The 23757-nt window shown below is 51.0% G+C and overlaps 1 protein-coding gene across 1 annotated transcript; it reads right to left on the bottom strand.

Moving 5' to 3' along the window:
• Window positions 1-675: 675 nt before the first annotated feature.
• Window positions 676-23401, bottom strand: FABP3 (fatty acid binding protein 3). The gene is made up of 4 exons (XM_074934272.1): window positions 23211-23401; window positions 16387-16559; window positions 1514-1615; window positions 676-933 (listed from the first exon to the last, which is right to left on the bottom strand). Exons 1-4 carry the CDS (start codon window positions 23281-23283, stop codon window positions 880-882), a joined length of 402 nt encoding a protein of 133 aa, XP_074790373.1. The 5' UTR covers window positions 23284-23401; the 3' UTR covers window positions 676-879.
• Between the last annotated feature and the right edge of the window lie 356 nt (window positions 23402-23757).

Genomic DNA, 23757 nt, shown 5'->3' with positions numbered 1-23757 from the left:
CTCTGTTTTTCAGGACCCTTGAATCTAGCAGCTAGCATGTGATCCTAAAAGACCCAACGGCTGCTCAGCTTATTGGCAAACTGGAGGGGGATTGAAAGAAGATGGTGGAGGGACTGATCCAAGATTAAACAGTGTTTGATCAATCAATGACTAGAGCGTTGTGGAGTAGGTGTATTGAGGCTTTATGTCTCTGGCCACACTGCGTATCCTCAAAAAGAACAGGAGTTCTTAGAGACTAACAAATTTATTTGAGCTTAAGCTTTATGGGTATCCTGTTGTTTTTCCACTGGCGGGAGCACTAGTAGAGAGGCCAGCAGAGACCACTGATGTTTTAAACACCAGGCTGCTTTGACCTGCTCTGAGCAGGGCTACGACTGTAGCTGGCTAGAAAACAGCCTTTCCCTCCCTGGAAAAATCTAGAATTTTTTAAAAGAATATTTGTTCCGCCCTGGCTGCCCAGTGAACCTGGAAGCGAAGGCTGTATTAAGCTGCTCTGCCTTCCTTGCTAGGGTTTGTTGGTCTCTGCAAGTCCAAAGCCTACAGTATTACCGAAGCAGAACCCACCCCCGGCCCAGAGCAGAGAGTGAGGCCCATAGCTAGAGCTGCTGAAAATTAGTCCTGGTATGGAGATGGCTTGTGAGCCTTTCCCAGAGCAAGCCAGACACCAATCTGTAACAACTTTGGTTTATTATTTTCCGCATGGGGTTTTACAAGATTAAACAAAAACACAGTACCACAGAAAGCAGAGTCACGGGCAGAAGGGGAGGGCTCACCAGCACTGGCTCCATGCTCAAATATTCAGTTGAATACAAATTGGGGGGGAGGGGGAATAGGCAATTCAGTGAGTTCAGCACCGGGTGATCAGCAGAGAGCTGGCGTCTATGTTGCCTTTTCATACGTGCGAGTGCAGATAACATTGTCCATGGTGAGAGTCTGGAATCAGAAACAAAACAAGGGAGGTTAGAGGAGGATTTGGGGTCAGTCCCTCGTCAGGAGCTTCACAGCTGACTTTTCCCCCCGCAGGTTCTGTCAGGCATTCACCGCGGGGCACGGCAACTTAGGCTGCATTTCAGGGAATTAACAGATCTTGGGATCTGCCCCCTAGCTTCTCTCTCCGCTTTTAACCTATCCCTGTAGGATAGATATTCAGCCAGCTGTTTTGGTTCTTCTAACCCGTCCAAGGCCTGATCTACACTTGTTGGACTGGTTTAACTGTGGGTTGAGAGTGTATCTTTATACCGGTACCTCCCTGGTATATGTTGGTATAAATGTACCTTATTACCAGGATAGCTATTTCTCTTTCTGGTAAGGGAATATGCACCTTTATGCTGATGTATCTTCTTCCACACAAGGGGCTTTGTACTGCTTTAACGGGGCTAGTTAAAGCAGTTACAACTTACTGCTGTAGACAGCCTCTAAGCTTATCTGATGCCACCCACTGATTGGCAATATCTTGAGTGAATGGAAAGGCAGGTGCTGTTAGCAGATCCTAGGAGTGCTTTTGCCCTCTTACCAGAATTAACTTCCCATCCTGTAGTTCTCGGACTAATGTCGTCTCCTTTCCATCCCATTTCTGCACATGGATAAGTTTTCCTCCATCTAGTGTCACAAGAGACTGCAGGGGAAGAGAGAGATCAAAGCGCATAGCACAGGAGCAGCACAAGTGGTTTAAAACGGGGCAATAAAATAGATCCTGCGTGGGCTAAAGGTTCGGGCACACGCAGCGTCTCTGCTCGCGCATCCCCAAGGATTTGCCCTTGAATCCAGGTCAGCAAGACCTTTCATGTCTATCAAAGGGGTGAATGCCTGGGAACTGTGAAACCAAGGAAGGGGTGCAGGCAGAGTGGTGTCACTGCAGAAAGAGCCATCAGAATTAGCTCAGGGCTGGAGGGGGGGATTTTTAGATCTCACTGATGCTTGGTTGTTCACTGCTGCAGCTAGAGTAGGGCAGAGCATTCGCCCAGCCTTAAATACAGTGGCTGTATTTTGGTGGCTTGTACAAATGAAGTTTCTTGGTGGCTGCAGAGAGAATGGTGCCTCCCAGCTGCTAGAATTAGTTTACAGGGACAGTCATGGTGGCAAAGAGAGAGATTTTAATCAGGCCCGGAGCTACCGGGGAGCAAAGGGGACATTCTATCTCCCCTTCCCATAAGATCATCAAAGGGTCCTAAATTGTGAGAGAGGCTAAAATATGAACCAGGTTGTCCAACGTAAAGCCATGAACAGCGGCAGATGGGAGAGTCTTCATCCTTGACATACATTCTAAATCACAGCAAAATATTGACACCAGAGCTACGTTTTATTTGTAAACTCTTAAAATCCAAGATTTTCCAGGAGTTTCACCAGCCCCTGGACTTCTGGAAGATGGGTTGTTTTTTAAATAGCGACATCCAGGGGCCTCAAAATACCATTCCCCCCCGTAAATCATGGGACCCTAGAACTGACCCTGAGTTTAATGGTGCATCTTGACATGAATTTCCTTGGTGAGTTAATGTCAAAAAAGGGAGGAGGAGGAGGGAGTTTTTCCTACCCTTTGGTCCCACCTGAGGCTGCTCTTGCCTCAACCTTAAATTGAAGGGGCTGATTAATGTCCAGGGGAAATAAACGCTCAGGAGATCCACTGGGAAGATGGGGCGGGGGAGGTTGCTGTTGTTATGTGAGAGTTTGGGGGTGGCCACATTGGTTTGGATAAGGAAAGGGCAGCCCAAGCTGCTACAGACCAGAGCAGAAGTTGGGTCGGGTTTGGAATACTGAGGTGTGTCTGTTCATTGTGGCTGATGAGAACAGGGGTAGTTCTAGTGTCTCTCCCACAGCGAGGAGGGGATTGTCCAAACCTGCTCTCTCCTGGCGTGGCCTTCACTCCAACCTGACAAAGCCCCAAGGCTTCAATTACAAATGCAAACCCTGTCCTGAGACACCTAATCCCAGGGCTTTTCAGCCTTGGTTCCTAGCCCTCCCTCAGGGAGCCACTCTGTCTCTTATAATAGAGTTGGTGCTGCTTGAGTGACCCCCACCCTGCTCTGACTCCCAGGATGAATCAGACAGGCAGCTCTGCACCTGCCTGTGGGGGGGTGGGGGAGTGTGAGGGAGGGAGGGCAGGTGGATGACTCAGAGGTCCACTGAGGCCAGTGAGCAAAGGTGTCACTATTCTTTACGCTCAGCATCTAGAACAGCGTGCTAATAACGGTCACCCTTCGCTCAGGCCCCAAGGACTGATGGTCCTGGTGATCGCTGTGGCATGGTGCGTGAGTGGCCATGGCTTCATTACCTCTGCTTTCCCCCCACCGCTTGCTTCACCCCTCCTCAGAGCTGCTTGGGCTGTTCAGAGAGGACTGAATCACGAAGGCCTCTTTATTTAATAACTGCCTAGCTGGTTGCTCAGATGAGCCAGTTTTCCCTTGGAAATGAGAGCTGTAGAGGCTGAATTTCATCTCCCCACGAGCTGCTTATTGACGGGGTGGGGGACTCAGGTCACAGTGTCACAAATGGGTTTCTGAGCAGTGTAATTAAAGCTTGATGGTTCCCTCCACCTGCCCCGGCCTTGGCAAGGCTTTGTTTACACTGCGTCTTGTGTTGACACTGGCCTAACAGCCAGGCCTGGCCCTGGCTAAGGTCAGCGTGACAATTCTCTTGTCTAAAGAGCCAGAGAATCCCCGTGCAATCAGGTGCTGTGAGGCCAATCCTGGTCCCTCTCAGGCCAGACAGCCTCCTGCCCTCTGGAGATGGGCTGCATTCCCCAATCCCCCTCCTGCTGCTGTCCCAGTGTGCCCCTTCTGCATGTGTTTGCAATAAAAACTTTCCTCTTCCATGCCCGCAGGGATGGGCTTGGGCTGCAGGACTCAGCTGCTGCTTTCTAGCACCCCAATGCCTGGGGAGTACCCATATCTGTAGGATGCAGTTACCCCCAGCCACCCTCCTGGAACATTCTGGGAGGCACCTCTAGGGCTCTCTAAACTCCTTGCTGAACTCCCCAGATTGTTCCATGGCTCCCGGCTGCTAATCCTGCTTAAATGTGAGACCCCCACCAAGCCCCTTCTCGCTGGTGATCCTGCCCCACTGCTCTCTTCCCTGGTCTGGGCCACCCACCGGCTGCACGCATGTTCCCACTAGAGAAGGTGGCCTCCTAGCCTTTTGGTGCTCCAGGCACCTGGGGGGATACACGACTTGCTTTCTCCCAAAGTGGGAGCATGGGGCAGGGGGCAGAAGGCTCCATAAAGGCAAGAGAGAGGAATGGTGCAGCAGCTGGGTGGGACAGGGGGGCCTCCGTGTGATGTTTCACAGCACTTTTGGGGGAAGCTTAAACAGATCCTAGGACCTAGAGATGGCAGAGATCTGGCCAGCCCACTCCTGTTCACAGTGAGAGCAGCATCAGACCCCTGCCATCCCTGTCCAGGGGGTGGGGACCACAGCAGGGTTGTTCCCTGCTGTATATCTGGGAGATCTATGTAGGGTAGCTTTGAGTGTCCCAAGGAACAGGACTTCCCAACCTCCAGGAAACGAGTCCCCAGCCTTGCAGATCTCACCATTAGGGAAATCCCTTCCCCAAATGCCATCCGCTGGCTGCCCCTTGGACTGTCCCACCCAATCCCCATCTCCCATTGGTGCAAACCCTTCCAGACAGCAGCACCCACCCAGAACTGGGGCTTTCATTAATTGCTCTCCTAAGTCCCCTAAACACTTGTCCCTGAATCAATTCCATTCCTAGCCGCTTCTCCCCTTCCGAGCCCTGAGCTTCTCACCCCCGCTTAGCAGAGATCCTCTGTCATAAGAACATAAGAATGGCCATACTGGGTCAGCCAAAGGTCCATCTATCCTGTCTTCTGACAGTGGCCAATGCCAGGTGTCCCAGAAGGAATGAACAGAACAGGTAATCATCAAGTGATCCAGCCCCTGTCACCCATTTCCAGCTTCTGGAAAATAGAGGCTAGGGACCCATTCCTGCCCATCCTGGCTAATAGCCATTGATGGCCCTATCCTCCATGAACTTATCTAGTTCTTTTTTTGAACCCTGTTATAGTTGTGGCCTTCACAACATCCTCTGGCAAGGAGTTCCACAGGTTGACTGTGTGTTGTGTGAAAAAATACTTCCTTTTGTTTGTTTTAAACCTGATGCCTATTCATTTCATTTGATGACCCTTAGCTCTTGAGTTATGAAAAGGAGTAAATAACACTTCCTTATTCACTTTCTCCACACCAGTCATGATTTTCTAGACCTCTATCATATCCCCCCCTTAGTCATCTGTTTTCCAAGCTGAAAAATTCCAGTCTTATTAATCTCTCCTCATACGGCAGCCATTCCATACCTCTAATAATTTTTGTTGCCCTTTTCTGAACCTTTTCCAAGTCCAATATATCTTTTTTGAGATGAGGCAACCACATCTACACGCAGTATTCAAGGTGAGGGCGTACCATGGATTTATATAGCGGCAATATGATATTTTCTATCTTATTATCTTTCCCTTTCTTAATGATTCCCAACATTCTGTTCACTTTTTTGACTGCCGCTGCACATTGAGTGGATGTTTTCAGAGAACTATCCACAATGACTCCAAGATCTCTTTCTTGAGTGGTAACAGCTAATTTAGACCCCATCATTTTATATGTATAGTTGGGATTATATTTTCCAATATGCATTACGTTGCATTTATCAATATTGAATTTAATCTGCCGTTTTGTTGCCCAGTCACCCAGTTCTGAGATCCTTTTATAGCTCTTCGCAGTCTGCCTAGGACTTAACTATCTTGAGTAGTTTTGTATCTTCTGCAAATTTTGCCAACTCACTGTTTACCCCTTTTTCCAGATCATTTATGAATATGTTAAATAGGACTGGGCCCAGTACAAACCCCTGGGGAACACCACTATTTACCTTTCTCCATTCTGAAAACTGACCATTTATTCCTACCCTTTGCTTCCTATCTTTAACCAGTTACCAATCCATAAGAGGACCTTCCCTCTTATCCCATCACTGCTTATTTTGCTTAAGAGCCTTTGGTGAGGGACCTTGTCAAAGGCTTTCTGAAAATCTAAATACACTATATCCACTGGATCCCCTTTGTCCACATGATTGTTGACCCCCTTTAAGAATTCTAGTAGATTGGTGAGGCATGATTTCCCTTTACGAAAACCATGTTGACTCTTCTTCAACAAATTAAGTTCATCTATGTGTCTGACAATTTTGTTCTTTACTATAGTTTCAACCAGTTTGCCCAGTACTGAAGTCAGGCTTACCGGCCTATAATTGCCAGGGTCTCCTCTGGAGCCCTTTTTAAAAAGTGGAATCTCAGATGCATGGCTGGAAAGGGTTAAACATCCTGCAAAATGAATAACCCACAGAAGACATGAGGGGAGATAATGTTTGTGTTTTTGTGTATTTACATATGTATGAGTAGGGTCAACAATGTAATCAACAGTCCCTCTCTATGCTGTACTCTGATAATTCAGAGGTCAAAAGAAGATCCTAGCATTTAAATGAATTGTAAACACAGGATATCTCAGTATTCATCTCTCTTTGAAATGTATAGCAAATAATCTGTGAATGGTGGAGGAACAAGCAAATGGCTTTATGTTAATTCGTATAGCTAAGTACCGATGATGGACATCCTTCAAAGTCATCCTAATTGTTCCCCGAGGAACTCTCAACCTGTCAAAGAGGACATGAAATTGTATAAAAGATCCTTGGGTCCTGATTCTGTCATCTCAGATCTGCTTAGGCTTCATCAGGGGAAGTTTGAGTCGCAAGACTGAGGTCCCAGTTATGCTGGTACACCCTGAATATGGTATTTGGACATTGGACTATAACCTATGAACTGAATTCTAAAGGAACTCTTTGCAACTACGAAGCTCACCATCTCTGCTATGAATCTGAACCTCAATGGATTGAATTCATGTCTGTATGTATATTGATCTTTTAACCATACTCTCTCTCTCTCTCTCTCTTTTGTTTTTTAATAAATTTAAGTTTCGTTAATAAGAATTGGCTGTAGCGTGTATTGGGTAAGATCTGAAACATTCATTAACCTGGGAGGTGATGTGCCCGATCCTCTGGGATTGGTATAACCTTTTCTTTTATGTGATGAAATAAGATTTACAGAAATTTTCATCATATTTGACATAGGTACCTGGATGGAGGCCTGAGGCTGGATCATTTTAAGGGAACTGTGTTGTTTGGACTCCTGAGTAACCAGTACGGTAATAAAGAAGCTGTTTTATGCTGTCTTGGTGAATCTAAGTATTGGAGTATCTGCTAGCTTTTGGGGTTTGGCTGCCCCATTCTTTGCAGTTCACTCTAATTGAGTGACTGTAGCTGGCTCCACACTAGGACCCCAGTCACAGCATCGCATGAGCTCTCCTCCAGTCATTTGGTACAGAAGCTGATTTAAATGATAGGTTACAGACAACAGTTAGTAGTCCTGCAATTTTACATCAGAACTCTTAGGTGAATACCATCGGATCCTGGTGACTTATTACTATTTAGTTTATCAATTTGTTCCAAAACCTCCTCTAATGACACCTCAATCTGGGACAGTTCCTCAGATTTGTCACGTAAAAAGAATAGCTCAGGTTTTGGAATCTCCCTCACATCCTCAGCTGTGAAGACTGATGCAAAGAATTAATTTAGTTTCTCCACAATGGCCTTATCGTCCTTGAGTGCTCCTTTGGCATCTCAATCCTCTAGGGGCCCCACTGGCTGTTTAGCAGGCTTCCTGCTTCTCATGTACTTAAAATTTTTTTGCTATTACTTTTTGAGTCTTTGGCTAGTGGTTCCTCAAATTCTTTTTTGGCCTTCCTAATTATATTTTTACACTTCATTTGCCAGAGTTTATGCTACTTTCTATTTTCCTCATTAGGATTTAACTTCCACTTTTTAAAGGATGCTTTTTTGCCTCTCACTGCTTCTTTTACTTTGTTGTTTAGCCACGGTGGCTTTTTTGGTTCTCTTACTTTGTTTTTTAAATTGGGGTATACATTTAAGTTGAGCTTCTATTACGGTGTCTTTAAAAAGTTTCCATGCAGCTTGCAGGGATTTTACTTTTGGTGCTGAGCCTTTTAATTTCTGTTTAACTAACCTCCTCATTTTTGTGTAGTTCCCCTTTCTGAAATTAAATGCTACAGTGTTGGGCCATTTCCCCCACCACAGGGTTTTAAATTTAATTATATTATGGTCACTATTATCTAGCGGTCCAGCTATATTCACCTCTTGGACCAGATCCTGTTCTCCCTTTAAGACTAAATCAACAATTGCCTCTCCTCTTGTGGGTTCCAGGACTAGCTGCTCCAAGAAGCAGTCATTTAAGGTGTCAAGAAACTTTATCTCTGCATCCTGTCCTGAGGTGATATGGACCCAGTCAATACGGGGATAGTTAAAATCCCCCATTATTATTGAGTTTTTTATTCTAATCTCCCTGAGCATTTCACAGTCACTATCACCATCCTGGTCAGGTGGTCTGTAACATATCTCTACTGCTATATTCTTATTATTCAAGCATGGAATTACTATCCATAGCGATTCTGTGCTACAGTTTGCTTCATTTAAGATTTTTACTTCATTTGATTCTGCACTTTCTTTCACATATAGTGCCGCAACCCCACCACCATGACCTGTTCTGTCGTTCTGATGTATTTTGTACCCTGGTATTACTGTGTCCCATTGATTATCTTCATTCCACCAAGTTTCTGTGATGCCTATTATATCAATATCCACATTTAATACGAGGCCCTCTAGTTCACCCATCTTATTATTTAGACTTCTAGCATTGGTATATAAGTACTTTAAAAAATTGTCACTTTTTAGCTGCCTGCCATTGTATGATGTAATTGAATGTCATTTGACTGTTTCTCATCAGATCCTACCTGTATTTTATCATGTTTCATCCTCTCCTCCTTATTAGGACATAGGGAATCTCCCTTTATAGATCCTCCTCTAAGGGATGTCCAAACCACGTGTTCTTCCGCACCTGTCGGCTTTCCCCCAGCCCTTAATTTAAAAACTGCTCTATGACCTTTTTAATTTTAAGCACCAGCAATTGGGTTCCACTTTGGTTTAGGTGGAGCCCATCCCTCCTGCATAGGCTCCCCCTATCCCAAAAGTTTCCCCAGTTCCTAATAAGCCTCCTCCCTACACCATCGTCTCATCCACGCATTGAGACTCCGTCGTGCTGCCTGTCTAACTGGCCCTGCACCTGGAACTGGAAGCATTTCAGAGAACGCTACCATGGAGGTCCTGGACTTCAATCTCTTACCTTGCAGCCTAAATTTGGCCTCCAGGACTTCTCTCCTATCCTTCCCTATGTCATTGGTACCGACATATACCACGACCACCAGCTCCTCTCCAGCACTACACATAAGCCTATCTAGATGTCTCGAGAGATTTGCAACCTTTGCATCAGGCAGGCAAGTCACCGTGCGGTTCTGGTCATTGCAAACCCAGCAATCTATGTTTCTAATGATCGAATCACTCATTACTAATGCCTGTCTCTTCTTAATAGCTGCAGTTCCCTCCCCCAGAGAAGTATCCTCAGTGCAAGAGGATACCACAACATCATCTGGAAGGAGGGTTCCAACTATAGGATTCGCAAAAAGAAAAGGAGTACTTGTGGCACCTTAGAGACTAACCAATTTATTTGAGCATAAGCTTTCGTGAGCTACAGCTCACTTCATTGGATGCATGAACTGAGCTGTAGCTCACGAAAGCTTATGCTCAAATAAATTGGTTAGTCTCTAAGGTGCCACAAGTACTCCTTTTCTTTTTGCGAATACAGACTAACACGGCTGCTACTCTGAAACCTGTAACTATGGGATTGTTTCCCTGTGCTCCAATTGGATGTTCTCCTTCCCTGAGACTTTCATCCTCCTCAACAGCACAGAGGCTGTCAGATTGGGTGTGGAATAATCAACACCTTCTGCAACACGTAACTTTTTCTGAGAGGTCTCCCACTCCACTACTGAACGTAAACCTGCTTAGCTTACAGGGTCTGAAAATATCAGGTGGTATGGTTACAAAAGCCAGGCACTTCTGAATTCAGTAGGAATTTTGGATGTGCGCAGGACACAGGATTGGTTCCTGCATGGTTACAGAACTGCAGTAAAGTGGAACAATTTTCAGTTTGTGGGATTAGAGGATATCTGGATCCATATTGTAAGACTGACCCACATAATGAGGAAAAGTTGAGGTGCCTTTGCTGTCTGTTGCAATCTTAGTTTCTGTGGAGAACTTGTCATCTTCTTTTTATGTTTTTACAGGAAACAAAAGTAAAAAAAAGGGTAATGGTTGTTGAAAATAGCAATTCTGGTTCTCGTTAGCATTGGGAAGATGCCAACATTTGTTGTTCAATTTTATCCTACTTTTTCTACAGAAAATTACAGTGGATCAGTATTTGACTTGGGAGAAATGAAGTAACAGAGAGTGGCCCAAATTGAACTTGAGCATTTCTGAACTTTGAGGGTGTAAATCTGGAAGGCAGGTGCTAGATTCCCTTTCTGAATGTTAGATAAATCTGGAAAGGAAAAGCCAATTTCTGCTTCCATGGCTCAGAAGTGGAAACTGAGTCACATACTCCTGCGGGCTTGGTATCTAAAGCTACCCAGGTCCTCTAGTAGAGCCTTCCCTTCCTTACTTATCATTTTAACTTCTCCTGGCAGGGTCCACAGACCTCTGACCCTTGCTAGGCTTCAGATAGAGGCACATTGTCCATTCATTCCACACAATTCGGGGACTGCCAGCCGAGGCCACTAGCATCCCTAATCCAATCTGGGGCAGTCTTTTACTCCTTGTGCCTATATGTTCCCCATTCACAGCACCACCCCTTTCTAGCAGCCAGCTCCCCACCCACAGCAAGGTCCGTGTATGGGGTCTCAACAGCCCTGGCAGCTTCCCCTCCCTTTCTGGTTGACAGCAGCCAAGGGAATGCTGGGAGATGTAGTTCCTTTCCTGCTCCAGGCCCAGCTTTCCAGGCAGGGAGCTGGTCAAGGAACTACACCCCCACACCATGTACCTTGGGCTCTCAGCTGCCAGGCTGGATCCCTGCAGGCAGAGGGTGAGAGCTGGTGTGGAATGTTGTTGCCTGTCTCTGGTCGTGGCGGGGGGGATACAATGTATCAGGGCCCTGACACAGTGTATCATCCCCCGGGGGGGGGGGGCAGGGCTGGCTGTCTGCTCCCCCCAGGGGCTGGCCGAGCCTGCGGGGTGGGGGGTAAGCTGTTCTCTGGGGCTGGAGGCTGGGTGCCGCGGTAACTAGTGTGCTGCTGCACGCACTGAGAGAGGAGGAAGCGAGCGTTATGGGCCCTTCTGAGCGTGGGCCCAGCCCCATGCAGCCACTGGCGCCATGGTAAACCAGTACTGGGTGGAACCATTCTATTGTGTCCCAGAAAGTCTCATCTGTGTACCTCTCTGTCTCCCTTAGCTCCTCCAGCTCAGCCACCCTGGCCTCCAAAGCCCATACACGGTCTCTGAGGGCCAGGAGCTCCTTGCACCGAATGCACACGTATGCCACCTGCTCATAGGGCAGGTAATCATACATGCGGCATTGAGTAAAATAAACTGGGTAGACCCCACTCTGGTGCTGGACTTCAGCCTGCATTCTCCTTTTACTCCTGCAGCTGGTTCCTGTGTTATTTTGTTTTTAATCAGGGGATGTGTTTTAGCTTAAGTTTAAAGAAATTTAAGGAATGTTACATGTATCCCCCAAACTCCCTCGCGAAGCTCCCCTGCTAGCCGCTCCTGGTCGCTTAGGAGCGGGCTCTGTAAAGCCCTGGTCTTCCTGAGTAGCCCCATCCCCTGGTTAAAGGTTGGCGGGTGCTCTCCCCAAACCGCACAGCTTTGGGCTGGCTGGGCTCAGCGGGGCGACCTGCAGCTGCGTGCGGTGCTGAGATCAGTGCAGCTCTGCAGCGGCTGCCTCGGGCTGGAGGCTACTGTGCTGCCATCCTGCTCTTCCTGCTATTCTGTACCCTTTGGCCAGCTGCCCAGGGGCACCTGAAGGGCACATGCTCAGCGTACAAAGAATAGTCCTCAGCACTTCACGCCTGCTTGCTCCATATGGGAAGCCCAGGTGGGTTTAATGTAGATTCCATCAGACCTAGTCACCCTGTATGTTTTTCTCAAGCTCTCCAGTTCCATCACGAGATCCCCTGGGCAGCCTGAGCTAAGAGAGAGTCGACCCCCCACCCCACCTACACACACACAGTAGAATCAGCTGAACATTTTGGCTAGTGAATATAGGCCCAGGATCTTACAGAGCCCCATAGCAGTGTACATTCCTGTTCTTTCACTGTAAGTTACAACCTGCTGTGACAGGGAGTCAGGCATGGCCGTGTGCTTCTATGGACAGGACCTGAATTTACTCTCCACTCTGCCAGTGACCCTCAATGCCTCCTACTGTCACATCCCTGCTCTGTGCCTCTATTTCCCCATCTGCAAAAAGGAGGTGCAGGAGAGATGATTCTTGCCCAGCTTTGTGAAGTGGTAAAAAGCCTCTTATGTAAAGTGCTAAGTATCTTTAGCCATTTATATAGATTTTCCAGCTTGTACCATACATTATAGGACTCTCTCAAACACTCCCCTTAAAAATCCCATGCTGCACTAAGCACTGTCCCTGCAAGGCCAGAGCCTCGGGGTGGGGGACCCACTGTAACTCAGTGGCATAGCGAGGACAGGAAAACTGGGTGGGCCCCGGCCTTTGGGTGGGCGGGCAATGACGGGATGTGGGAGGGAGGGGGCCAGAAAGGAGGGGGACCCGCCTCCCTGCAGCCCCTCAAACTGGCCCTTACTGCTCAGCAGCAGGCACCCAAAGATGAGGCTGCCCAGGGCACATAGGCTGGGGGTGTGGCCATGGAGGAGACGGGGCCCCACTGGGGCTCAAGCTTTGCCGACCCCTCCCAACCCCGGCTCGGTGTCCGTCTGCGTCTCACTCCTGTCGGCACCACACACTTCTCCCAGTCTCCAGCCCCAGTGCTAGCCCCACCCAGACCCACCCCTACGACTTGCCCCCTGCCAGGTGTGGGGGTGCCTCGTGAGGATGGGTGTGGGCGGGGCAAGCGCTGGGGCCAGAGACAGGGCAGCTGCACTCGGCGCCAGCAGGACAGGGACATGGCCAGCGGGACGGACACCGAGCTGGGGGCAGGAGTCCCAGCCTGTGGGTTTGGGTGGCTCCAGCCCCAGTTTGGGTGGGCCGGGAGGCTAAGTGGGTGGGCCACAGCCCACTCAGGCCCACCCGTGGCTACACCCCTGCTGTGAATATGACAGAGCCAACGCAGGCGTGTGACCAATTGTCCCACTTAGCTTTGCCATTCGGACTCTGGGCAGGTCTTGGTGTTTGGCTGGGTGGCAGGTGTGAGCAAAAGGGCAGTCCTGGTGCGCACGTGGTGGAGGCGCTAGGCAGGGATGGACAGAAAGCACCAGGCGGCGCCAGTGGAGACCGTTCAGAAATAGCATGTGCTATGTCCCTCAGTAGGGCTCAGCGTGATTGTCCTGGGCCTGGCCACGCTCTCTTTGGGGGGCTGGAACAATTTCTGTAGTGGGAGGGCTGAGAGCCATTGAACCAAACTGTAAACCCTGTATAGGATGGAAACCAAGTCAAGCCAGGGGGTGCTGCAGCCCCTCCAGCACCCCAAGTTCCAGCACCCATGGGGGCTGGCCCCATTCCTTGCTGTCTTCCTTCCTTCAGCGCTACAGGAAGCATCAGTGCAGTTGCCTGGGTCTCCCCAGGCCTCCATCCCAGCACTTTCATGGCGGGGGGGGGGGGGAGCCCCATCTCGCTCTAAGAAATTAAGCAAGGTTGGTTATATGTACAGAGGCTGAAATTCACCCCTGCATCAAGGGCCAGCCTGAGACCTGTACCCCAAGAGAATGACTGCATCGCTCCAGCAGGGGGCAGACTTTGTATATGGACCTGCCCCCGCCATACGCACACGCACCCACCCAGCGCATGCCCGGATCCTTTTAGATACTAAATAACACTGACGAGAGATAAATCAGTTTAACAACAAGCAGCCCATGCAGAAGCCCCAGCGTGCTGGGCATGTCAGCAGTTTGGCAAGCCCCAAGGCAGGCTGGAGTTTATTTTTATAACACAACAACCTTGATGATATCCCCATCGTTAATGAAAGGGCACAAACTGCCATGTTTGAGGTCTTTGAAGTGTATTTAATGGAGCCTGGGAGCCTCATGCCTGTGCCAGCTTACTGTCCGTGCAACCAGATCTCACTTTGCTCCAGGGAGGGGAGCGTTCTTTGCTAACAGTAACCTGAAGACGGGGAAATCCAGGGTGTGCTCCCTTTTGGGGGGACTCTGATGGATAGAGACGCTAGAAAAGGCAGGTTTCCTCCTCTCAAAAAGGGTTTTTCCTGGTTGTGGGTTCCCTCCCCCAGGGGTATCCCAACTTGCCGTCCCCGTTTCTTTGGAGGACTCCTGGAAGAGGAGAGATCTGGTGTGGGGTAATTCGGCATAGAGGGGTGGAAGTGTTTGAATCTTTCCCAAAGAGAGGTTCTCGCGTCACTGTTTACCAGGCGTTGGAATTAAGGAGGGGTTACCAAAACCAGCGTTTTTAAACATCCCATCCAAAGCACCAGTTGATCATGCTCCATTCTTCAGACCTGTGGTGGCAGAACCCTACCAATTCTCCAGTCGCTGACGGAAGACAGGGGCTGCAAACCTACATTTCTAATGTAAAAATATAAAAATGCAACAAATGTTTTTGGAAAGCCCCTTCCAGGCATTCCTGGTAGGCCACAAAGAAGCAAAAAGGGGGATGCAAACCTCTGTTCTTTTACCCTGGGGAAAGTGAGGGCTGGGTGTATTTATTGTGCACAACTTGCCTTCACATTACAAGCTTCCAGTGCATCTGGCAGCCAGGCGTGGATAACTTCCCCTTGATTTTATCTCCCAAAAGAACCTGATTTTGCAACACTGAAATCCTGCAGCAGCTCTTCTGCAGCATGTCAAGAGCAAAGGACTTGAGAGAGGGGCCCCAAGCTCAGAGGATCTCAGCAGTCCCAGGAGAGGGCAGGGCTTTTCGGACGGGGATGGGAGAGGACAGGACCTAAGCCCAGCAGCCAGGCTTCACTTAAACTCAGTAGGGAATACAACAGCCCACAGTCACCGGGGTGGTGTTTGCAGGAGGTGGGATGATGACCCTGCAGCAGACTGAGGGTTACCCACACCAAACTCTTGGGTGCTTTCTGGTTGCTCTGCCAAGCAGGGCTGTTCACTCTGGGCTCTCTCTGGTGAGGCAGTGTCCAGGGAAGCTGGGACTCTAGGACAGGTAGGGAGACGCCCCCTGCTCAGGTTGGGGTGGAGTTTTACCAAAGGACTCCCAAGAGTGCCCTGTGGCTCAGCAGTGGGGCCCTGGCAGCCTCACAGCCTGCTTCGTACAGCAGCTGCAGGAAAGGTGCCTATCTGAACGCTCACCTTAGTCAATGGACTGGAGGGAATTAATACAGCCTTGGCTGCTGTCCCTTCTCTGATCCTCGGGGCACGTGGAGGTTCCTTAGCCACCTGTTGCTGTCCAGGTTTGAAACTTCTACTCTGCCCTCCCTCTCTCTGATTCAAAAGCCCTTCTGATTTGCACTGGCTGTTTATGGCTATGAGCCGTTGTCTCCACACCCCCCGGAACAAGGGGCCATGGGCACAAAGCTCAGATACAAATCTCCTGGTTGAAAGGACAGTTATTACAAAATACTGTGTCACTTTCCCTTGAGACATGTCCCCTGAGCTGGAGAGCTTTCAGGCTCAATGAGACAGGACAGGCAAACCCAAGGCAAGGCAGAGAGGGAGGGATTGTAGGTGAGAAGGAATGGGTTGAAGAGGCAGACTGAAGGGTGTAGGTGCTAAGGTACCACATATCTAGATTGCAGAGAGGGCCAGGGGGTCCTTGGCCCATTGTAGAGATCAGGCCAACTGCAAAGTTGGATCTAGATCGGTGTCTAGATTCTAAATATACCTGAGAGTTTGGGATGTTTGACTCAGGCCAATCTCTAGTAATATCTATTACCCCTTGGCCATTTGGAAACCCATGTCCTTGATTCACAGCCCTGCATTACATTTGCTATGCTGGTGGCAGGACACAGATCTGAACTAGGGCTTATCTATGTGGGGACACTCAGAAAAATTAATCTGAATTAGTTTGGTGGTTTAGTTAACTGCATTAACTCTGAATAAGAGTGCTCCCACAGGGGATTAAAGTTACCTTAATTCACTTCCAAAGTGAATGCTGAATAAGAGCATGCACACTGGGATTTAATGTGTTTTCACTGATTCACACCTTTAATTCAGATTCATTTTCCGGAGTGGCCCCATGTAAACTAGCCCTTGGCTATCTAGCAGAATCCCCATCTGGTGGCTAGGGCTGCCCTGTGTGTGTCCTGTTTGTCCTCCATGCCAACTGTTCCTCCTACCTTGACATGTCTGGCATCTGCAGTTGTCTCATCGAACTCCTCCCCCAGTTTGAAGCTGACCTCTGTGTTCTTGAAGGTGCTCTGGGTCTTCAAGGTGACTTTGTCGCCCTCCAGCTCGATGATGGTGGTGGGCCAGATCACGTTTCCCATCTGTCTCGTGGCAAAGCCCACGCCTGTGGGACAAACAAGACCAGACAGCACTGAGTGGGAGCTGCAGGCGGTGGGCTCAGGGCCTGCTCACAGGGCAGTGGGCTCAAGGCCTACCTGCGGGGGAGCGGGCGGAACAGATCCTCAGCTGGTGTGAACGAACTCCAATAGAGCCGTGTCATTTGACACCAGCCTTCTGCGTTGGACTGCCCTGCCTTGGTTCCTCCTCGGGCAATGCAGCTCCAAACAGGGCCGTCACGGCTGCCACCACATGGCCTCTCCCTCCAGCACTTCACTGCCCAGCTCAGCCTTGCTGCCTTTCCCCACAGCTCCCGACGAGAGATCACCGACCAGCGGGAGCCCACAGGACACATCAGGCCTGATTCTGCCCTCGCTCCCACCCATCGCTGCTAAGGGGTGACTCCCCATGCACTCCTGGGGGCTGCATTCAGGCCTATTACCACCTTTCTATTTCTTGTGCGACACAAGAACCAGAGGGGGCAGGTTCACGCTAGGCACTTGCACTTGGCACGGGCAGGTGTGCGACAACACACCCGTGATCATTTCTGACTCCTACAACCAAGAGCTTGGGAGCCTGCCCTCCAGCATCTCAGTAGCTTTAGTGGGGTTGTGTGCTGTAAGTCCCCTTCCCAAATCAGTTCTCTCTTCAGCTGTACTGACTGACTGACAACTGACAAATAATTTCCATCGCTCTCCAGATAGCACTGGATCATTTCCTGAGCGTTGGTGCCTCTTGTCTTCACTTATCTCAGTTGGGCTTTTGGCTCTGTGAGCGCCTCTCTCATCACAGCCTTCAAGGGGCATTCCTCCTGGCTAACAGAGAGAGAGAGAGAGAGAGAATGTGGCCCACTGACCCCAAATCACTGCCAGCGAGCAGCTGAATGGAGCCCGGAGAGGAGCCGTGCTCTGAAATGTACTGGCATTTGTACTGGGCTCCCTGCATAGCCCGAATCCACGAGTCAGTATTTTACAACCCTCAGGACACTCGTCAGAGTGGGAGATGCCCTCGGGACTCGGTCTTTGGCAGCTGTTCAGTGGCCCAACTCCACTCCCTTTCCACCCACTGAGCGCTGGCCCTCAGCCTCCCTAGCCCTCATCTGGCCAGTGGTAGTCTGAGCGATGGGTTTGTGGTTACAGATGTGCCCAGAGGAATGTGAGCAGCTGCCGTGGAGGGAGTCAGATGCTGGAAGAGGCTCAGATACAGTGGGTAGGGGAGATATACGGCAGGCACTGAGGAGGGGGCAGTGAGGAATGAGACAGAGGGCTTCACACGCTAAGCAAACACTTCCTCTGAATGTGTGATTCCAAGGTGCACCTGAGCTCCCAGCACAGCTGCAGCTTGGTTTGTCTGTGGGATCCATGCTGCCGGCAGGCCTTCTTTCTGGAGAGCGCCCTTAGGGAAGGTCTGTCCTACACAAGGCTGGGCTCAGGTTCATTCAGGGACAAAAGCCCCCCACACCCGTGCTCAAGTGCTTTGCTCCATGAGGGCTGCTGTGCTGAGCGCTGACCCTTCCCCAGCATCCACGTGCATGGCTGCGTTCCCACCTGCAAGCTCCTAGCTGCTGTCTCTGGGACACCCTTGCTCACCCGCTGATTTTCTTGGGGCTGCAAAGGTGCAACAGGACAGATTTTGGCCCAGTGTCCACTGTCTCTGCACTCGTCTACATGGCAGCTGCACTGTTCCCAAGCACGCGTCAGACTCATTTCCGACGTTGATGCTAGTGGCGTTCAGCAGGATCATGTGGAAGGCCCCTATGGCTGAGGCACAAGGGCTGACGTCCAGCGCAACACCTGGGAGGGGATTAAAGTGCTGCGTACCTGCTGCTGGGAAGGCCAGGGTGTCAATGGCAAGCAGCAAGTGATCCTGCGATAGGCCAGCAGTTAGCAAATGTTGGCTCAGCTGGGAGGACCACCTGAGCAAACGTGCACTTAAGGCACAACAGGGCTTGGCTTCATGCAACTCGGCGCCTGTTTTCCTTCTTTCGGGACATGTAGCAGTAACTGCTGCAGGCACAGGAGCGGGTTAGCCACAGCCCTCACCGTGAAATCACCACCACCAGTTAGAGACAGTCTAAGCGGCACCCTCTCTGCTTGGGGCTGAGCTGTGTGGTGCAGAGACCACGTCACAGCTGGGGAATGCAGGAAACCGTGGCCAAGAATGACTTGTGTAACACTGACACTCCTGGGGAGGTAGGCTGGCAGCAACAGGGATCAAATCTGGGAGCCTGGATCCTAATGCATCAGCCTCTACTGCCAGAGCTAAAAGGGCCAGCTCTCCTTGGCAAGGCCGGAGCAGGCTCAATCAATCTGTTTGGCCTAGCCACCGCTGGAGGGGAACAGAGCTTCTCAGCAAGTGGGCATGTGTAGTGAGGTGGAGTGGCCACCCACCGAGGTAGAGGGGAAGGAGTCTGTGACATTCTGTACCTTGTGGGACCACCCTGTACCCCCATAAATGTTCATCCTTATAATATGATTGTGTGGTATCCAGTGCAAAGTTTGTCATGTCGGGTGTCTTTGGAAGGCTCATGATTCACTGAGCATTGCTGTTATAGTTATGTTATAGGTTGTAATTTCGTGTGTATAGTTATGAGGCTGAGAATATAATATATCCTCATGGTTTAAAACAAACCCAGACAAAAACTCTCCAAGAGCAGAGGGGCAGTTCACACCTCATCAGGGCATGTGTGGGACAAACCCAGCCCAGCCTCACAGGAACAAAGGACACTGGCCTAGGCAGCAACAAAGGATCTGTTGAACTCTCGAGTGAGTCACCCCCCTTCCTTTGGTCAGTTTGGGACTATGATGAGGTAATGCTCACCTGACTCTGAAGTGGGCGCAGGGCAAAGCCAAGAAGGAAGAAAGAACACGATAAAAGGGAGAGATGTTTGCCATGCTCTTCCTCTCTCTTCCACCTCCATCTACAGCAGGGATCTCAAACTCAAATTACCCGGAGGGCCGCATGAAGACTAATACATTGGCCCAAGGGCCACATCACTGACACCTCCCCGCCCCCGCCCACCCCTTCCCCGCCCCCATTCCAACCCCTTCCCCAAAGTCCCCACCCCTGCCCCACCTCTTCTCCGCCTCCTCCCCTAAGCATGCAGCTCCCCACTCCTCCCCCTTCCCTCCTGGAAACCGCTAAGTGCCGCCAAACACTTCCTGTTTGGTGGCAGGAAGTGCCTGGAGGTAGGTAGAGGAGCGGGGATGAGGTGTGCTGAGGGGGGGGCGGTGGGGGAGGGGAGTTTGGTGGCTGTAGGAAATAACGGGGGGTGGGGGGAGTGCGCAGGGAGCTTGGTAGGCTGCAGCAAATAGCTCCGCAGGCCGTGTGTTTGAGACCCCTGATCTACAGACATCACCACCAAGTAACTGAAGCGCTAATCAAAGGGGAGAGCCTGGCTGAAGAGCAACCAGCCTGTGGTGAGAAGCATCTAAGTTTGTAAGGGCATTGAAAGTGTTAAGATCCGCTTAGAATGCATTTAGCTTTTATTTCATTTGACCAAATCTGACTTGTTGTGCTTTGATTTATCATCACTTAAAATCTATCTTTGCAGTTAATAAATTTGTTTGTTTATTCTACCTGAAGCAATGCGTTTGGTTTGAAGCATGTCAGAAACTCTCCTTGGGATGACAAGCCGGGTACATATCAATTTCTTTGTTAAATTGACGAACTCATATAAACTTGCAGCGTCTAGCAGGCATAACTGGACACTGCAAGACAGAGGTTCCTAGGGTTGTGTCTGGGACTGGAGATATTGGCTAGTGTCATTTGGTTGCACAATCCAAGGAGCAGGTTACATGCCAGAGGCTGTGCGTGAGCAGCCCAGGAGTGGGGGTTCTCACAGCAGAGCAGGGTAAGGCTGGCTCCCAGAGTCAAGGATTGGAGTGACCTAGCAGATCACCAGTCCAGATAACACCAGGGGAATGTCACAGAGTCACTCTGTGATCCCTGGATGGTGCAGCCAGGCTAGGCTCACACCTCCCGCCGGAAGCTAAGGGGTAAGACAGGAAGTATAAAAGGCAATGCCTCTAACTAAGTTGAGGCTGAGCCAGGGAATGAAGCAGATGTCTCCAAGCTGCTGCAGATCCCCGGACCTGAACCCGCGCTGCGCCATGCCCTGCCCTGCTCCTGGAGGAGACTGAACCAGGTGAAGAGCTGCCAAGACTGCCGCTCGCCATATACCCCAATGAGACAGGAGATGACCCCAAGCCGCAGATACATTATAGTGGGATAGTAGGAAGTAGCCCAGGGACACCAGACAGTAGTTTGATTTCTGTTGTTGCCTGAACCCCGGTCAATGTGTTTTGGGCAGATCCCCATTGATCAAGTGGCAGAACACTCCACCACTGGGCTCTGACCAGGGTCCCCCTACCCCCTGCTGCCAACCTCCCCCCTGGGGTGGCAGCCTCCTCACCTTAGGACAAGAGGCCTGCATTTGTCTGCCGTCTGCCAGAGCTGGGATGCCAGACTGTTGTATTGCTCTGCCCCACCTAAGGGCCTGAGCCTTAACCCTGCTTGTTTGCTCTACCTTGCCTAAAGGCGGCAGCTTTAATCCCCAATAGAGTGGCATCCCAGAGTCACAGTGAGGTGGAGTGGCTTCCCACTGAGCCAGAGGGCAAGGGACCACCGCAAACCCACTACAGCATGGTTTTCACTAGTGATTTAGGGGGCCCATGCTGAGACACCTAAAGGGTTGCTAAGCACCCGTCCTCTGCAAACCCTCTCCTTTAAGGTGTGCTCAGATGACCACCCAGAATCACTAGGCCCTTCTGCAAAATCTTGATCTACATTTGTCTGGCTTCCCCCGTAGCAGCCCAAAGCTGGCTCTGCACTGAGTGTCAGCTGGGCCTCTGCTTCCAGGAAGCCAAACCTTCCCAGCCAAAGTAATCGAAGGCCAGAGCTGGCCCTGAATAATCAGATTGGGATGAAACTGGGTGACTTCTCCGTGTGTGTGTGTACACATGCCTGTGTGTGTGTGTGTGTGTGCGCATGTATGCACAAGAAAACATGTACAGAATGTTTCATTCATTTATTCCAGGCCATGTTGCACCCCTGATATTTCAGTGTCACGGACGGGGGGAACCGTGGACCCTGTCCAACCCGCACGACTGGAAAATGTTCCCACCCTGTTTATTCAATGGCAGCAGCTTCTGGGAGCCGAGTTTGAGGGAGCAGCCATTTTACACAGCAGGCCCCACAATCTGCTAGGGAGAAGGCTGGAGCAGCCACTCGCCATCTTTGACAGATCCCCTCCCTCAGGGTAGCTCAAGCAGGCTGGCCAGGGCAGGGGTCCCCTGAGGAGTCAGGCAGCCCCTCTTGGATGCTTTGTTGATGCTAGAGGTTGCACTGCTCTGGAGCAGTGTCTGCCCCATGCTCCAACAGTCACTCACATGCAAAGCAGAGCACTGCTCAGCCCCGGTGAGTTGGAGGTGGCTGGGGTGTCCAGTGTGGCACTGGGCAGGTCAAACCCTTTCCTCCGATGCCACAAGAAGGAGACCTGGGGTCCAATCCTGCCCTGAGTTCCACCCCTGCAGCTTCACTGTGATGGTGCTGGACCAGGGTCACCCTACCCCCTGCTTGCTGCTGGGCCCAGCTCACTTGTCTGAGCCTTGCCGACGCCCAGCGATGAATCCACATCCATCTGCAAACGCTGCCTGGCACGGAACAGTCGGCGCATGGCGGAGAGGAGAGACACCGAGTGAAGCCAAGCTCCCGCTGCCAGGGCATGGCAAGTCAAAGGGTAGGAAGGATCTTACATCAAACACAAAGGGCCTCTAACACCCCCCTCCTCGCCCCTGCAGAAGGGGCTGCATGGGTGTAGCTGATGCCTTCGAGCTCCCTGATGCTGGCAGCAAGTCACTGTGGCCGAGAGTGATGAGCCTGGCCAGTTGCCACGCCTCGCTTGCCCAACTGGGGGCTGACGCTGCAAAACCCAGGCTTCCCCTTTTGTGTCTGATTGTAGATATATCAGTACCGGGCCTGGCTTGGATCCGTTACACTGACCTTGCTCGCCAGCTCTTGCAGTTGGACACCCCCTCCCCCCCATCTGTCAGACGTGCAGAACACCCTCCTGCCAGGCCAAGCTGCTCCCAGAGACATCAGCTGACAGAGCAATTAACCCTGCCACTTCCATGCCCCCCATCAAGGTCGGAAGGGGGCACGTGTGTGTGTGCGCGCATTTTAACTACAGCACAGCAGCCTGTTTGCCTTTGATTTTAGGTTTAAAAACTGCTATTTAACATTTTTTAAAAAGGAAAGAAAGACCATTCTGCCCACTGCTTGCCAATACCACTTGTCCCGTATTTTCCATTTCCAAAGCATTGCTCCAGCCCTACGTGTGCTGGAAATTCAATGTCAAATGGACAGAGAAAACAGCCACCATTGTTTAAAATGTTACCCGCCGTACCCCGCCGAGTGAGGCCACACCCGGCCCAGGATGCGCGGCGACACCTGCCTGCGCACAGTGCGCGGAATTTAGCGCCGCGACGGGAATGCGCCAATCTCGGGATTTCACTCTCTGTTCTTTGCCTTTTCTCCTGGCCAGCCTGCCGCTCTCCTTGTGTCTCTAACCCCCTCGCCATCACTGGCCCTTGGGAATAAAGGCTCGTCCCCCGCACCCCCCAGTTCCCAGCCCTCTTCCACGCTGCCACTCGCTCACCAAGCGCTTTCATGTATGAATCGAAATGACAGCTGCTCATCAGCTTCCAGGTGCCGACGAAAGCTTCAGCCATGGCGAGCCCGGGGCCGTGCAAGCTGCGGCTCGGCGCTGAGGGAAGGCGAGCCTGCTCTCCGACCTGCCCGCATGCTGCCTCTTTAAATAGCTCTTCTGATCACGTGCTCGGAGAGGGAGCGAGCGGCGCACTGGCTCCCCAGCCCGCCGGAGAAGCGGACAGCCCGGGGCCGCTCGCTGGGGGGGCAGGGGGCAGCGCTCCGCGAGCGCGCGGACTGCGCGGGGAGCGCTCCAGCTCTGCGCGCTGTGCGCTCTTCTTGCAAGCAAGGCACCGGCATCCTCCCCCATCTCCCGGGCCCGCCGCTCCCCACTGCTCGGATGAGATCCCAGCCTGTGCAGCGCAATCTCGGGCATGAATTGACCTCTGCAGAGTGACACCCCAGTGTGCAGATGCGGGTCAGGAATCAGACCTTGGCTTTCCTCCTAGTATCTTCTGGGGGGGTTCAGTGGCTTATGCAGCCCTAAGGTTTGGCAG

Source organism: Natator depressus, chromosome 19 (assembly GCF_965152275.1).
Source record: "Natator depressus isolate rNatDep1 chromosome 19, rNatDep2.hap1, whole genome shotgun sequence".
NCBI lineage: Eukaryota > Metazoa > Chordata > Testudines > Cheloniidae > Natator > Natator depressus.
The sequence above is the reverse complement of the archived record's forward strand: the minus strand, read 5'-3'. Positions and strand labels throughout refer to the sequence as shown.